The 17334-nt window shown below is 42.9% G+C and overlaps 2 protein-coding genes across 4 annotated transcripts; both read left to right on the plus strand.

Moving 5' to 3' along the window:
• The first annotated feature begins 7508 nt into the window (after positions 1 to 7508).
• LOC115399817 (glycine N-acyltransferase-like protein 3) lies at positions 7509 to 12094 on the plus strand. The gene is made up of 5 exons (XM_030107386.1): positions 7509 to 8120; positions 8203 to 8310; positions 9810 to 9930; positions 10637 to 10769; positions 10948 to 12094. The coding sequence occupies exons 1-5, from the start codon at positions 8046 to 8048 to the stop codon at positions 11345 to 11347; spliced, it is 837 nt and encodes a 278-aa protein (XP_029963246.1). The 5' UTR covers positions 7509 to 8045; the 3' UTR covers positions 11348 to 12094.
• A 331-nt stretch (positions 12095 to 12425) lies between these two features.
• LOC115399818 (glycine N-acyltransferase-like protein 3) lies at positions 12426 to 17213 on the plus strand. 3 transcript variants are annotated; one of them, XM_030107389.1, is made up of 7 exons: positions 12426 to 12468; positions 14425 to 14509; positions 14645 to 14755; positions 14841 to 14948; positions 15556 to 15670; positions 16406 to 16538; positions 16632 to 17213. In XM_030107389.1, exons 3-7 carry the CDS (start codon positions 14681 to 14683, stop codon positions 17023 to 17025), a joined length of 825 nt encoding a protein of 274 aa, XP_029963249.1. In that variant the 5' UTR covers positions 12426 to 12468; positions 14425 to 14509; positions 14645 to 14680; the 3' UTR covers positions 17026 to 17213. The 3 variants fall into 3 exon arrangements, with proteins under 3 accessions (XP_029963249.1, XP_029963247.1, XP_029963248.1); XM_030107387.1 differs by lacking the exon at positions 12426 to 12468 and adding an exon at positions 12488 to 12613; XM_030107388.1 differs by lacking the exon at positions 12426 to 12468 and having other exon boundaries at positions 14356 to 14509.
• The last annotated feature ends 121 nt before the right edge of the window (positions 17214 to 17334 follow it).

Raw genomic sequence — 17334 nt, forward strand, 5'->3', positions numbered from 1 at the left:
TCAGTGCAGTACTTTTAGTTCGCTCAGTGCTGCAGTGCGTTCAGTGACATATCAGGGTCTACTCAGTGAATGGATCACTTAACATGCACCATTCCCTCACAATGAAAGGATCTGATAGCCTCAGCCACTGGTTTTATCACTCATTCAAAAGGTGGCGAGATTGAAAAAATTGCTGATTAGTGTCACAGAACGTATATTCTTTCAAAAACATTGAATCTTGCATTAAAAATGGTCGAAATAAATTTGTCTGAACTGTGATTATGTTCGATTTTACAAAATAAAAGGATTCATCTCTTGACAGCAAATATAACTGTGTGTGTGTGTGTGTGTGTGTGTGTGTGTGTGTGTGTGTGTGTGTGTGCGTGTGCGTGCGTGCGTGCGTGCGTGCGTGCGTGCGTGTGTGTGTGTGTGTGTGTGTGTGTGTGTCCCTCATATTACAGAAAACTAGAATCCAATGATTCTCCTCTTTTGCTCTACAATGAGTTTGAATCGAGGATTTCATCACTCAAAACCTCATATGTGTTGCTGGTGAACCAAACCTGGAAATTTGGAGGGAACCAGCAAAGTTACATCAGACATCTAATCAGCAACTCCCTTCGTGTTGCATCATGGACGAAGACAGCCAGCCGGTGTCCTGGATTCTGGTGTACGATTACGGTGCTTTGGGGGTATTGTACACGCTGCCAGAGCACAGAGGAAAAGGTTATGCTAAAGTGTTGATCAGCACCATGGCCAAGAAACTGCTTGCTGAGAGCCACCCGGTGTACTGTTACATTGAGGAGGACAACTCATTGTCCTACAAGCTCTTTAAAAACTTAGGCTTTATTGAGGATCCTTCCTACAGGCCAGTGTGGCTTGAATTCATTTTTTGAACATCTTATAAATACTCCAGCAGCAATTTGATCAGGTGAATTGATCCTCATCGAGATTGAACTAAAATTAATTTTAATTTATTTCATAATCATTTAAGATTCTTAATTGCATTGCTTTAATGTAATTCTTTTATTTCCATGTAAATCAGTGAGAATGACCTTGTATCTGAGTTTTGGTATACACATAAATACATTTGCTTTGACTCAAATGTTCCATCAATAAAGATCAGTTCTGACCTGTATTCTGTGTATCTGCTTAAACAGTAATGATTGCATCTGAGTTTCAGAATAGACTACAAGTTTTTTTTTTGGTTTTGGTTTTTTTTTCCATGCTCTCAAGTTTGGGAAGCACATTGTTACTTTTGAGTTTTGGTCTTACTATTTGAGTTTGTACCAGTGATTCAGTTCCTTCAATAATTTTATTAGGTATATTTGATAACTTCTGCTTAAGTTCTTCCTCTTTTGAATTTGTAGAAATTGTTATAGCTACAAAACTGCTTCTATTTTACACATCTTAAAATGCCATAAGGACCATTGTTTTTTGCCCCTTTAACATCATATACACAAAGTAAATAAATGATACAGTTTGTCCATTTTCAAGAATTTGTTCAATGGATTAAAGAAGGAGAAAATAATACTTTACACAGTACGACGAAAGGACTCATTAGTCTATAAAGGGATTAAAAATGATGCAGTAGCTTTTTGCAGATCTCCTGGAATACATTCTTCTTTCCACAAAGACACTTTTAATATGGGAGGAATTTGGAAATATTCAGCTATAACTTTGTTTTTCTTTTAATTTCAAATAAAAATATTAAACTTTTAATTAGGATGTTTTATTATCTTTTATTAACCATCCACATTTTTGCTCAATATGCATCCAAGACAGTTTCAACCAAGGAAATCCTGCTTTGTATCAAAATTTCAGGCTAAGATGTTAACCCTGGTTCTCTGAAACATGAGTGAGGTATGTCACTATGGGACACGCCTCCTGCACTGTTCCCCAGAAGCAATATTACACTATGCCAGGCAGACAGAAGTGACGTCGGCTCTCCAGGGGAGGGACTTCCCTTTGCTGTAAGAGCCCTATGTCAATGTCATCTCCTCAGTCTCAGTTGGCACACCTCTGCCTTGCTCTGAGCAAAGAGGGTTGTCTGGTGAGATACTTCACTCATGTTTCAGAGAACTGGGGTTAACTTTTTAACCTGAAGTTCTCTTTCAACATTCGTTTTAGTATCTCACTATGTGATACAGAGACTCCCATATTGCCAGACAAGCTTACTTCGAAGACTGAGTGCATACACATACAGTATGTCCTCCTGCCTGTCAAGCAGACATGGTTGGCACTGAATCCACGCCCAACACTGCATGAGACAGTGATGGCGCGGTAACATCCAGGTTACAGAATCCGGTGAAAATGTGGGGTGATGCCCTGCTGGCGGCCGTACATATTTCTTCCACAGAAACTCCCTGGAAAAGTGCCCAAGATGCAGTCACACCACGTGTGGAATGCACTTACAACTCCGCAGGAGCTGCAGCCCCCTTACTGTTATAAGCTACGTTAATAGCGTCCACAATCAGGTGAGATAAACGATGATTTGTGAGCAGTTCTTCCAGATGTGTTGTAGCCCATGGCACAAACAGCTGCTCAGACTTTCTGAGTTCAGCTTTCCTGAACATATGCTCACCGCGCCCACACAGGGCAGAGTTCAATCAGCTTTTCAGGCTCCTGCGCTGCAAAAGAAGGAGGATAAAACGTTAACAGCTCGATAGGGAGATATGATGATGCCTGGTTAAAAACCTTAGGCACAACGGCGGGGTTAGGTTTCAATAAAACCTGATGATCCTCCATCCGCCTCGGTGCATTTCACAAACACCCGTGAGGGTGGTGAATAGGGTTCTACTTTGTGTGGTGCTTAGCCCACCTACAAGCTTCGCTATTGGTACCCTCCCTTGGTGCCAGCCAGACACTGAGAAGATCAAACGAGTTGCAGCGCCAATCCTGCCCGCGCGCTGGCGCAAGCCCACGACCTCTCCAAGGGGATATAAACTGACAGCTTCGTCTGTCCTCCCTTCTCCTTTCTCAGCCTTGAGTTGATCATTGTGAGACAAAGACAAAGACAAACATCGGGATCAGGGCACTTTGCACCTCGCCTGGTTCGTCAGTGGATGATCTGCGGCTGTGGTTGCTGTGTCTGGTCAGGGCATACACATGACGGACCAGCTGTTCGTGGGATTTGGAGTCAGGGGGCGTGGAGCCCTGCTGTCCTCCCAGTGCCTTGCCCACTGGGTTGTGGTATTATTACGGCCGCTTGTGAGGGCGCGGAACTGCCCGCCACCGATGGTGGTTCGCGCTCATTCCACACGTGGTGTGGCCACCTCTGCGACTCTGTGCAGAGGTGTCACGGTGGGTGACATCTGCAGAGCTGCTTCTTGGGCTTCTGTGTCCACTTTCATGCGCTCCTATCTTGTGGATATGTGCGCCGACTCTGTGGCCAGGACAGCAGTCCTGTCGCATAAGTGGACTGGTTCTTGGCCTGGCCAATCTTGTCAGCCTGTCCAACTGGGAGTACATTTATCCCTACGGCCTCCGCCTTAGTAGGATACCAATAGCGAAGGCCATAGGTGGGATAAGCACCACACGAAGTAGAAATTATAGTTACTAGACATAATAACAGTTCTACGAGTGTGTGCGTGCCCACCTACCTGCGAGCCCAGCTGAACCACTTCCGTGTTCTCCTGGACTGATCCGAAGAAGGGAGAGCTGACGGAAACACCAGATTATATCGCCTTGGAGGGGGGCGTGGGCATGCGCCAGCATGTGAGTATGATTGATGCGGCAACTCGTCTGATCTTCTCAGTGTCTGGCTGGTGCCAAAGGAGGGTACCAATAGTGAAGCCCGTAGGTGGGCACACACACACACTCGTAAAATTGTAATTACATCTAGTAACTATAATATGTGAAAATAAGCATCCTTCAGGTCTGTGGATGCAAACCAGTTGCCTGGACGCACAAGGCAGATCAGAACTGCATGTGTCAACATTGTGAACTTGTACTTTCTCATATATTTGTTTAGATAGCACTGATCCAAAATGGGCCGACCCCTCCCCCACCCCCCACCCTTCTTTGGGACCAGAAAATATCTCAATTACAAACCATTTTAGCTCTGTTCCAGCAGTACTATTCGAATAGCTCTTTTATTTAGCTGGGTAGTAATTTCTTCCAGCAAAACATAAGCTTTTTCCCCCTGAGCCAACGACTGCAGTATCCTGTTGAGCAAGGGAAGAGCGGACGTAAATTGGAGCTTGTAACCTCTGGTTACTGTCTTTATTACCCAATCTGCAGCTCCACATGCTCACCATTGCTGGGCTCGTGGGCTCGCGCTAGTGGGCCGAGGAGACCCTGTCCGAGCACTAGGCTGGACAAGGGTGAACAGCGGCAAAGCGGCTCTGCTTCCTACAGCAGGTGTACTGGATCGCTTCTTCACAGGTGGAGCAATAGCTTCCCCTAGAGGCTATCAGTGCGACTGAACAGGGGTGTTCTGTGTCACACTTTGATTTTTCATTATTTTGAATGTTTCTTGCTGCACCCTTGTCTTCAGACCTGGATGCATGCCTTGTAACATGCTTAATGTATTTTTTATTGGAGGACAGGGGTACTGGTGTGTGCATGTGAAACTCAGCCGTGGCTCCACCAAGCTCTCTGCAGGTCTGAGAGTCCTCCTTTTCACTGGGCCGTGAACTGTGAGCGCCTCCATGGCCTTTGCACGCCTGTTGTGTGGGCTGGAACATGCCTCGAACATGTGGAACAGAACACGTCTTGGGAGGGATGACACTGGCATCTGGAGAAGCCCGTCTTCCCTCCTCAATGACCGCGCTCTCAGTAGCACAGTGCTTCTTTTTGACCTCCTGGTGTCACACTGGTGGCAGCAGGCTTTTTCAGTCAAGCACCTTTCAGTTCTGAACGCTTGTTGGAAACATGGCCTGCTGGCTGAGACTGACATTTTGGGATCAGGTAGGCTGATCTGGCCACGGCCTGAGCCTGTCTGGGTTCAGTCGGGGGAGGGGGAGGCATCTTTCTGGGAAGACACAATTGGAGTGCTTCTCCCACCTTTTTCTTCTCCTCATATCATCTCTGCATGGTGGCCACAGGTGGGCCAAACAAGCATTTTGGATCCACCAGGACATCGCAGAGGTTTGCCTTCTCTTTTTGGGAGAAACTGGGCAAGTTCAGCCATCTGGCTCTCTCCTGAGCAACCATGAGGGCCATGTCTCCTCACGAAGCCTGAACAGCACACCTGTGCAGACGCAGGCAGAGGTCGGTGACCATGCACAGCTCTTTCCACAGGCCTGGTGCAGGTGAGGATGTCATCTTGTCTTCCAGTTCAGCCTGGTAGACTCGAAGCAGGGATGAAGCATTCAGTGCTCTCACCGATGTTGACACAATCTTATACCCCTTTTCAGTCAAGGAAACTGAAAAGACTCGGCCTTAGAGGGCAGGAAGGAACCCACTGCCATCATGGTGGACTTCAGGCTGGGGTGGAGGTGAGATACCATGAGCGGTTTCATGGGGGGAAGGTGTGAAAAACCTTTCTCCTTCATATTCTCCCAGTCCAACACCGACCCTCCCTGGATGGGGTTCTTACGGTGACAGGATTGCTACATGACCGGGTGGCCTCCTCCACTCACTCAGGGAAGAATGGCAGCAGTTGTCGAGCCGCGGCTTTGGCTTTCAGGAGCCTTTTTCCCCTATTTTTGGTGGTCTCGGCAAGGGCCTCAGGCTACGCGATGCTCAGCTTTGCAGCTGCTCTCTGGCAGACAATGTGCAGATCCATGCAGGCAGATGGGTTTGGTGACCTGTTGCACGTGCGATCCTCTGTAACTGGCTTTGCAGCTGGAGGGGGGTTAAACGGCCTGGCATCCTCCTCATCCCCATCGGAGACGAGGCTGACTGGCTCTTCCCTGGACTTGTAGTCCTCCGCCCCGATGTCGTATTGCTCAGCCATCAGACTGACAGTATCATCATTGGGTCGGCCAGCAGGGCTACAGCATCCAGCTGTTCACCCTAACTGGCTCCCGTGTGAATGGTGTCCTCACAGGGGCTTAGTGATTCCTGTGCTGGGGGAATGGTTGCCCCCAGCAGACGGTCCCCCTCCGACAGACTAATGCTGGGCGGACACTGTGCGATTTTATAAAATCTGACTGTCGGGGAAATGCTCCCGCTGCACGATTGGATTTGTCGCTCGTACTCTATTTGACCATGCGACATGTGCACTCATTCTGTACGACCGCTGTCGGTCAAGATTATTGACAACCACGACATCAGTCGGCATGTGACGGCACGACGTGCTCGAGTGTAAACAACAAAAGACCAAGGTTCCGCGTTCCTATGACAACCACAGCGTGCATGACAACAAGACGGCGAGCAGGCAGCAAGTTGTTGCAGTTGTGTGCGCTGTCTTCTGTGCTGAAACTAAAACAAAAAGAAAAGGATTTGGGCACGTGAATGGCTGAGGAGACGTGGTCGTTATGGGATGTCCATCCTTCATCAGGAGCTTGAGGTAACATTAATGTAAACTATATATTGTTTTACTGTAGCTATGATAGTTTCACATTAGCATTAGCAATTAGCATTAGCATGGAGCCGCACTGAGCCAGCCAATGTTACTTTAAACGCTATACTGCCCCGGCGAATTCCTCATCTGTAGCTGATAACGTATGATGAATATAGTTAGCTCCGCCGGTGTCGTCTCCGCAGGTGCGACCATAGAATCGTGACGCGACACCACTCACACTGTACGGGCTCCGGCGAGAATTTCTGACATGCCAGAAGTTTGATCGGGAGGTCGTAGCATTATCGTTAGAACGTAGCAGCAATTAATCCTTCCTCGTGAGTGTTCTCACACTGTATGGCTCACGACCTCCCAACCGGATGTCCCGACGCTACGATGTTTCCACGATGATGCAGCGTGGTCTTCGACGGCAAAATCGTGGTGACATCCCCTCGAAATCGCACAGTGTCCGCCCGGCATAACTTGGTGTGCTAGTCTGTGTTGGGAGGTTTTGAGCGAAAGATGAGCACAATGGTTACAAGAAGCCAGGGATGCAAGCACTTCCTTGGTGTGTTGCAGCCTACGGCAAGTGCCACAGGCAGCATAGGTGTCTGCCCCAGAAATCTTGTGACTGCATTTGCAGGTCTTAGGGTGCTTTCACACCTACTAGTCCGCTACAGTGGTTTGGTTCGGACATAAATTATTTATAAATGTCGCAGCTGTCAACCAGTTCGGTTCACATTCACACCACTTGTTTTTGCAGATGAACTATCCACTATGACCCTCCAGCCCCTTGGTGGCGCTGTTCACACAATATTGTGTTTTGGGTGAAGGAAGTGAACCCTGATTGGCCAGCATGTGTGACGTGATGCGCCGCGCAGCTTGCTACAGAAGCCTCCACCGACCAAAAAGCCTTCTCCACAACAGAGGGGACAGGACCGAGGCCGGTCAACGTTCACACCAGCAGCGGACCGCACCGAGACCACACCAAGACCACCTCCTCGAGGAGGTCTCGGTACGGTTCTTTGTCCCAGACCAAAACTAACTGGTCCGCTTTCACACCAGCGCATGCGAACCGAACCTACAGGAGTTGGGGACTCTAGTCCGCTTCAAGCAGACCAAATGCTGTAGGTGTGAAAGCTTTCTTAGTCAGAGGCTTAGTCCTGTCCATGATGAAGAACCGTGACCGCTCCAGCCGACTTGCTCTGTAAAAGTAGGAGAAGGGACGGGTAACGAGTTTTGCAACAAGCTATAGCAGCTGCTGTTTGGAGACAGGCCAGACACTAATCTGAGACTGCTAATGTAGCAATAGGTAGCGTTCAGTGACTGAGGTGTTAGCTCACTCTGTGAACAGTCTGCTAGCCCGTTAGCCACAAAAATATCTGAGAGGTGCTTCAAGGAGCGAGAAGATGTGAAAGACTGAGGAGATGACGGTGATGTAGGGCTGTTATAGCACAGGGAAGTCCCTCCCCTGGAGAACCGACGTCTCTTTCCGCCTGCCAGTCTGGACTGGTGCAGAGTAATATTGCTCCTGGGAACAGTGCAGAAGGCGTGTCCCATCGTGAGATCCCCAAACAAATGTTGAAAGAGAACCATTTAGCAAAAGAGACACCATTCAGACATGAAGGTCTTGAACCGAGAGGAACTGCGGGTGGCTGAAGGAGTCCTGCTCCAACATTTACCAAAGAGCTACAAGGTAAAAAAAAAACCAAAACATCAACACTGACAACTGTCTGACTGTAGATTACTTCACATTTCTTAATGTCTCCTACTTTTAGGTGTACGGCATCCTGTACGGTATGAACAGGAACAAACCCACCACCCTAGAGGTGGTGGTCGACTCTTGGCCTGATTTCAAAGTGATCATATGTCGACCAGACCCCAAAGTGAGTCAAAACATCATTTATTTTTCTTCTGCACATCAGTTTTGTTTATCCATCAACAGGATTACCTTTCAACAGAAAGCAACCATATTTCCACATTCTTTCATGTATCTTTCTAACCTCTTTAAATTAAATAAAGGGGGGCTGGACGCTGCGGTAGTTAATTTGCGTTTTGGCTGATGGGATGAGTTACAGTATGTCCATTTATAAAGATGAGTCCAATGCATCCTGTAACAGCATTTTTTTTTTTTTTTTTAACAAAAGGCATGGTCTCAATTTATTAAGCTACGCAGCTGAAAAATCACACAGTCAAAAGAGTAACAGGGTGTTCTGCCCTCAGGGGCATGCAAGGTTATAAAAACTATGTGCCACGTACACTCCCAGAGACCTTGACTGCACCCAACCTGAGGCTGGAAACAGGAAAACTCCCACGAGTGCCCGCAGCTGCTAAGCTAACATTATCAGGAAAGTAAATTATAGACAAAGCATTCACAGTTCCTCACACAGTCGAGTGTGTGAAAGCTACGGTTAGTTATAACAAATAAATATAAGCACTACAAATCAATTAAGGATGTACTCATTAGAAATTTCCATCACAATCCATAAAAATTATAGTTACTAGATGTAACTACAGTTCTACGAGTATGTGTGTGCCCACCTACGAGCTTCGCTATTGGTGCCCTCCTTTGGCGCTAGCCAGACACTGAGAAGATCAAATAAGTTGCCGCGCCAATCATGCGCACACGCTGGCGCATGCACACGCCCCCCTCCAATTGGATATAATCTGGCGTTTCCCTCAGCTCTCTCTTCTTCGGATCAGCCCAGGAGAACACGGAAGTGGTCCAGCTGGGCTCGCAGGTAGGTGGGCACGCACACACTCATAGAACTATAGTTCTACGAGTCCGCGCAAGACTGACATGGCCACAGAATTGGCGCACATATCAACAAGATAGGAGCGCACGAACGTAGATGCAGAAGCCCAAGAAGCAGCTTGGCAGATGTCACCCACCGTGACACCTCTGCACAGAGCCGGAGAGGCGGCCACACCACGTGTGGAATAAACGCGGACCACCGCCAGCGGCGACTTGTTTGATCTTCTCATTGTCTGGCTGGCGCCAAGGGAGGATGCCAATAGCGAAGCCCGTAGGTGGGCTAAGCATTACACGAAGTAGAATCATAAGTTCAGTATGATTTTGAAAATGTTGTCTGACTGACACCAGTGAATAAATTGTGTTTCATTCTTCCAAATAAATACACATTATTTTAGCATTTTTTTTAGTGGAATACAAATGTGCATTTTTAGAAACATAAGCAATTAAATACACAAAAAATATGAATTTTTTAAAAATTTTAACTGAAATGTAGGTGACTTTATAGATTTTATTTCATTTATCTTACTTTTTTGCATGTGTTATGTAAGAAACATCTAGCACTCATTCCTAACTGACCTAACTCCGTTTCCTGTTGTTTGTGTGTGTGTGTGTGTGTGTGTGTTTGTACAGAATAAATTCGCCCTGGAGTTCATGAAAAGTGTGATATGCTTCAGCACAGATGAGCAGGTTTTAAGGAAAATCCTGACAGAAGAAAATGCAATCGACTGGAGCACTTACTTTATAATTGGAGGTGAGTTTAGAGCAGGTGTCACTCCACTTTGGTTCAGAAATAAGATCAGATTAGATCTGAAAAGATTTCCAGAAAAAATATTGTATTTTAAAATACGCAACATCATTCTTGAAGTACTCTGTCACATAATTCAACCTACTTCACAATTGCTTACAGTATATTCTTTATGTTGTATTATTCTAATGCTGTTAGAAAAAGCTCTGTCCCTTCTTGGTAAAGTAGCTTGCAGACATCAGGTGGGCAACTCCACTGAAAAATGTTAAAACTAATTAATTTCAGTTATTAAACTAGAACCTAGAAGTAATTGTTCAGACCTTCTGTTTTTATCCTTGTTCAATTTGTTCAAAACAGCATATTATGTACGTACACCCCTTAATTTAGTTACATTTACAATTGAGCAGCAGTTTAAACACATATTGTTAATTTTCTCATTTAACTACAAAACTTCGGAATTTCGGTTCTATAGCTTATTTGGGTGTTTTGAAGAGTTTCTGAACACAGCAGCCTGCTGACATCCCAGACTCGCTCTGTGCCCCTTGATCAACAGACCACTCACTCCCTGCATTGTTGATTAGTGTCAGAGAATGTAGATGTAGATAAATCTATCTGAACTGTGATTATGTTACACTTCACAAAAAAAAAAAAAGAATCATCTCTTGAAAGCAAATATAACAGAAGAAAGTTGTGACTTATTTCTTTTTTACAGGACTTGACAATTCCCACACACCCCTGCTCAAAGAAGTTTCAAGTGACCGGGAAGTCAACAGCAGGTATCACACTATGGTGCGTCTTTTATATTTACCTGAAGTCAGCTGTCTGCACTCACCAGCCACAGACAGGTAAAGTCCAATGATCAAAATATACTGTGTGTGTGTGTGTGTGTGTGTGTGTGTGTGTGTGTGTGTGTGTGTGTGTGTGTGTGTGTGTGTGTGTGTGTGTGTGTGTGTGTGTGTGTGTGTGTGTGTTTGTGTGTCCCAGAAAACTAGAATCCATTGTTTCTCCACTTTTGCTCTACAGTGAGCTTGAATCGAGGATCTCATCACTCAAACCTTCCCACGTGTCACTGGTGAACCAAACTTGGAAATTTGGAGGGAACCAGCAAGGTTATAACTACATCAGACATCTAATCAGCAACTTCCCTTCATGCTGCATCATGGACGAACACGGCCAGCCGGTGTCCTGGATTATGGTGTATGATTACGGTGCTTTGGGGGTATTGTACACGCTGCCAGAGCACAGAGGAAAAGGTTATGCTAAAGTGCTGATCAGCACCCTGGCCAAGAACCTGCTTGCTGAGAGGCACCCGGTGTACTGCTGCATCGAGGAGGATAACTCATTGTCCTACAAGCTCTTTAAAAACTTGGGCTTCATTGAGGATCCTTCCTACAGGCCAGTGTGGCTTGAGTTCAACTTTTGAACATCTTTTAAATTGACCAGCAGCAATTTGATCAAGTGAATTGATCCTCATCGAGATTAAACTAAAATTAGTTTTAATGTATTTCATAATCAGTTAAGATTCTTAATTGTTTAATTGTGTTGATTTAATGCAATTATTTTATTTCTATGCAAATCAGTGTGAATGGAAATAAATACATTTGCTTTGCCTCAAATGTTCCATCATTACAGATCAGTGCTGACATAATTCTATGCATCCACTTAAACAGTAATGATTGTATCTGAGTTTCAAAATTGTCTTTTTTTTTTATCTTTTTACATGTTGTCAAGTTTGTGAATCACTTTGTTGTTTTGAGTTTTGGTCTTACAATTTGAGTTTGTACCAGTGATTCAGTTCCTTTAATTATTTTATTAGATATATATTTGGTAACTTCTGCTTGACTTCTTCCTCTTTTGAATTTGTAGAAAGTCTGACAGTTATGAAACTGCTTCCATTTTATTCATTTTAAACTGCCATAACTACCATTATGTTGACCCTTTAACATCATATAGACAAAGTAAATAAATGATACAGTTTTCAAATTTGTTCAGTGGATTAAAGGAGAAAATACTACAGGTACCACAGCAGCACTCATTAGTCTGTAAAAAGGAGGAAAAAAGATGCAGGACCTTTTTGCAGATCTTCATTCTTTTTTCCATAAAGACACTTTTTAATATAGAAAGCATTTGGAAATATTCATCTGTAACGTTGTTTTCCTTTTAATTTCAAATAAAAACATCAAACTTTTAATTAAGATTTTTTTTATTATCTTTTATCAACCACCCACATTTTTGTTCAATAAGCATCCAAGATAGTTTTAACCATGGAAATCTTGCTTTATTACAAAAACTTTGCAGTTTCTAAACATTTATTTCAAATCTATTGGTTAAACTACAGCCTTTCATTTAAAATATAAATGTTTATCGGAATAAACATTCAAAGGTTAATCAAGTCAAGATGCAGTAGCACTTGGGGCGGGTTTATAACTCAGGACACATGAAGGCGTTTGGAATCAGGCGGGCGGAGAGGAAGCTTGTCCCTCTCGGCTCCTGTACAGCTCAGCTCATCATCAGCTGCTGTCTGGGAACAGTGCGCCGCTTGCCGTGAGTTGTGTGCGACCACACACTGCGCTGTGGTGTGTTTTCACAACACGTGATGCTGACTGGACAGTATTTTTTATTTTTTTATTTTTATTTTTTCACTTTAAAAGCTGCAGGGAGAAGTTGTGCAACCCGTGACGGGAATGTGGTAACTGTTATGGCTGTATTGCTTGTCACATTTCGTTTTTGCACCGGACGTGTGTGTGTATTGTGTTTTGTGGGTCCATGGGGGACAGAGGCGCATGACTCGGCTGCCGTCCCTTTTCTCTTTCCTTCCCGGGTTTGTTTTTGCCTGATGTTGCATAACACATGGTCAAGCAAGCCACGGTACTGCAGACTCAAACAAATTTCAAAGTAAAAGCGATGCTCCGACGTGTCACCTTAATTTATTTGACGAAATGCAAATTGATTATACTGCTGAGTAAATCTCTGAACAACAAACAAAACAAATGAATGCATCAGTATTGATTTGGAGTCAAATAAAATCACAAAGGAGCTTTTGAGCGAAAATACTGTTTTTTTTTTTTTTTTTCATCAAATGATCCGGGAGCTATTGAGCTAAATTACTGTATCACTTTACATACAGGCCTGTTCAGCTCAGTTTTTTCAGTAGCTATTAATGGTTGTCATAAGTCATATTCATATATTTATGAAAATACAGTATTTTAGCTCTATAGTTCTCAGGTAATTTGACTTATGATTCCAAACCAGAGAAGAATCACATTTTACTTCACACCCTGGTTAAGACGCACCATGTTTCCAGTGGCTTTCAATATTTAAATTCATTTTTTTTTTTAATGAAAAATGCAGTATTTTATCTCAATAGCTCACAATTCCTTGACCTAATGACTTCAAATCATTATTAATTAATAACGCATTCATTCATTCATTTATTTGCTTTGTTGCTCAGTGTTATTTTAGCAGTGTTATTACAGGAATTTGTTTCATGATCTAACTTAATGAAAGTGAGATATCGTTCACTGGAATGTCACTTGTATTTTGACATTTGAGTAAGCTCTTCCAGTTTAGTTTTTGCCTGCATTGTGAAAGGACCTGGCTTGACTGCGTTTTGCAAAACATACTGTAGGCTGGTTTGACCGAATGAGCTGTTCAGCTCAGCTGCATGTTCTTTGTCATTTTGTTTGTATTCATTTGTCCACATCATTCCCCCATCATTCTCCGCTGCTCACCGCAAACAACCCCTTTTTAAATGCCTCAACAAACAATATATTTAAGCGTAATTCTGTGCATCAATAAAGAGGGAATAGACACTGCATGGACTGCTGCTGCAGATTGGAGCAACATGTCGTTTTGGTTCTGTGTCACTTGATTCTACATCATATTCTGTCCATCGAAGAATGACATGTTTTCACTGTGAAAGTTGTCATAAATAAATTAATAGTCAATATTAATAGTCAAACCAGAAACTGTTAGGTGTATTCAGGTATTTATTTCAAGAATTGTTTGTAGAATATAGGCAATTGGGCATTTCATCTTTATTATTGCTGTTATAATCATCATTATAATTAATGATGGCATACTCAATGACAAGTACCTATAAAAAAGTTTTTCTAAAACAAGACACCTCAAGGAATTATGTTCACTGAAAGCAATAAATAATATTTGGCCACCATATTACACAGAAATAAAAGAGTCATGAGGATGGCCAGAGACCATTTGTTTCTGTGGATACACCGTACTGCCCAATTTACTGTGTGCAAAGTTACTAATACAGAACAGGGACATGCAATACGTAACCTGTACGACCTGTAAGGCATTAGCACAGTGTCATAGTGCTATGACCCCCCCCCCCCCCCCCCCCCCCCCCGACAGTCACTGCAGCATTATGTCCATACCTGCAACCCTGCAGAAGATAAAGCAGTAAGGCTGCATCATATTTAAAATCCACTTGCACTTCCAGTGCATGTCTGAATTGTCTTCTGGTACTTCCTTCCACAGGTCGCATGAGGTGAATATATGTATTTCACATATTTCATCATTTGAAGATTCCAGCTTTCAAGTTGACTCACAGCAAGGTGAAGATGTAAGTAAACTAAAGCATTTATTCTTTAAACATGCAGACAGGAAGTCAGATGGACATTAAAACCACTGTGTTGATTCATGGTTGGTTTACTCAAACAATGATTGATGAACCCTGCATTCCTTTTCATGATCACAGATGAAAACCATTTAGCAAAAGAGACGCCATTCAGACATGAAGGTCCTGAACCGAGAGGAGCTGCGGGTGGCTGAAGGAGTCCTGCTCCAACATTTACCAAAGAGCTACAGGGTAAAAGCAAAAAAAAAAAAAAAAAAACACTGACAACTGTGTGACTGTAGATTACTTCACATTTCATAATGTCTCCTACTTTTAGGTGTATGCCATCCTGTACGGTATAAACAGGAACAAACCCACCACCCTGGAGGTGGTGGTCGACTCTTGGCCTGATTTCAAAGTGATCATATGTCGACCAGACCCCAAAGTTAGTCAACACATCATATATTTTTCTTCTGCACATTGGTACATCGGTTTTGTTTTTCTATCAACAGGATTACCTTTAAACAGGAAGCGGCCATATTGGGTTTCTTGCACTTTCATTCTTGTGTCCTTCTGATATCTTCCATAAGTTACACAAAGGGGAGTGCAGACTTTGCATCTGCTTCACAATTTTAATGATAAAATAAAGACCACCGTGTTTTGCCTGATGTCATGAGTTACAGTAGACAATGTTCTCCAGCTTCCAGTTCTATTACATACATTTTTTTTATTTTTATGTTGCAGTGTAATTTCCTGTTTGGCTAAGTTTATATTGACAAAAGTAGACTTTGTAATTTTCCCTTAACTTTCTTCAGTGTAATATATATATGATGATGAACATAAACAATGAAAGCACAAAAATTGTGTGACATTTTGATAACTTTCTACACAAATGACCCAAATAATAAAAATAAAAACACATTTTCCCCAGAGAGATGGGACAGTTTATAGGTATTATTTAATTTGCAGCCATATCTGTACTGTTTTCTTTATTTTGATGTGAAAAACATCGAGCATTTATCCTATTTTGTTTGTGTTTATGTGTTTCCAAGCTTGCTGTGGAGTTCATGAAAACGGTGACATGCTTCAGCACAGATGAGCAGACTTTAAGGAAAGTCCTGACAGAAGAAAATGCAATCGACTGGAGCACTTACTTGGTAATTGGAGGTGAGTTTTGAGCACAGCAAAGGGCAAGTACTGTCGTTCCACTTTGGTTCAGAGATAGAAATTGTATGTATTACTTATTACTACATTTTCTGAATAGATTTTAGATTCCCAGAAAAAGAGATTACACATAAAAACAGAGCATCATTGCTGAACTACTGTGTCACATAATTCACAATACAGAATATATATTTCATTGTTATAATAATGCTGTTGATCATGATCTAAAAGTATGGCAAACCACTTTTGAGGTTCACAAGCATGGATGGACCATAGAGCTCATTACAGCTTTTTCAACAGGCTCCTGATTAAGACAATGAACCCATCAAATGCACAAACAAATCACAGTGTGCAATACACACAAATATAGTTTCAGCTGTTTACAATACCTTCCTTTATCACCGTATCCACCAATATTTACATTAGACCTGTATTTGCACTGTCCTTTGCCCCCATGTCTGTTTTCATAATGTGTTTTATCTTGACTGGACCTTACTGCACCATTTCTTTAGTTACCTTTATCTTTTAAACCTGCTTCATGCTTTGACAGAAGACATAATAAGAGTTTTGTTGCATGCCGTAAACTGAATCAGCTATCCTCTGTACACTTGACAAAAGACATTTTGAATCAGTTGCTTTGATCTGTGAGTATGTTAGATTTTTTTTTTAAATAAAAGAGGTAATCTCTTGGAAGCAAATATAACAAAACAAAAAGTTTGAAATGGTGATTTTCTGCAGGACTTGACAATTCCCACACACCCCTGTTCAAAGAGGTTTCAAGTGACCGGGAAGTCAACAGCAGGCATGACACCTTGGTGCGTGTCTTATATTTACCTGAAGTCAGCTGCCTGCAGTCACCAGCCACAGACAGGTAAAGTCCGATGATCAAAATATACTCTGTGTGTGTGTGTCCTTCATATCACACAAAACTAGAATCCATTGATTCTCCACTTTTACTCTACAGTGAGCTTGAATCGAGGATCTCATCACTCAAACCTTCCCACGTGTCGCTGGTGAACCAAACCTGGAAATTTGGAGGGAACCAGCAAGGTTACATCAGACATCTAATCAGCAACTTCCCTTCATGCTGCATCATGGACGAACACGGCCAGCCAGTGTCCTGGATTCTGGTGTATGATTACGGTGCTTTAGGGATGTTGTACACACTGCCAGAGCACAGAGGAAAAGGTTATGCGAAAGTGTTGATCAGCACCATGGCCAAGAAACTGCTTGCTGAGAGCCATCCGGTGTATTGCTTCATCGAGGAGGACAACTCATTGTCCTACAAGCTCTTTAAAAACTTGGGCTTCATTGAGGATCCTTCCTACAGGGCAGTTTGGCTTGAGTTAAATTTTTGAGCATCTTTATACACACCTTAGATTTGATTTACTAGACTTTCTATCATGTTTTTTATCGTTTCATCATCTTAAACGCTGAAGATTATTTGCCTTGCCTTTTTACGATTTTGTATTTCTGTGTAAATCCATGTGAATGACCTTGTGTTTGAATGATGGTATATAAATACATTTGCTTGGCCTCAAATGTTCCATCAATAAAAACATAACATAACACGATATCCTTATTTGAACATATAGTTCAAACAGTTAAGTTTGTATCTTAGTTTCAAAACAGTCTTGAAAAATACGCCTCTCTCTGAATCGATCCTT

Source organism: Salarias fasciatus, chromosome 13 (assembly GCF_902148845.1).
Source record: "Salarias fasciatus chromosome 13, fSalaFa1.1, whole genome shotgun sequence".
In the NCBI taxonomy this organism is placed as follows: Eukaryota; Metazoa; Chordata; class Actinopteri; order Blenniiformes; family Blenniidae; genus Salarias; species Salarias fasciatus.

Coding starts and splice junctions, on each gene's coding strand:
- LOC115399817 (XM_030107386.1), top strand. CDS start 8,046: ATGAAGGTCTTGAACCGAGAGGAACTGCGGGTGGCTGAAGGAGTCCTG. Junction 8,121..8,202: donor ATTTACCAAAGAGCTACAAG/GTAAAAAAAAAA, acceptor TCCTACTTTTAG/GTGTACGGCATCCTGTACGG. Junction 8,311..9,809: donor TATGTCGACCAGACCCCAAA/GTGAGTCAAAAC, acceptor GTGTTTGTACAG/AATAAATTCGCCCTGGAGTT.
- LOC115399818 (XM_030107389.1), top strand. CDS start 14,681: ATGAAGGTCCTGAACCGAGAGGAGCTGCGGGTGGCTGAAGGAGTCCTG. Junction 14,949..15,555: donor TATGTCGACCAGACCCCAAA/GTTAGTCAACAC, acceptor TGTGTTTCCAAG/CTTGCTGTGGAGTTCATGAA. Junction 16,539..16,631: donor CAGTCACCAGCCACAGACAG/GTAAAGTCCGAT, acceptor TTTACTCTACAG/TGAGCTTGAATCGAGGATCT.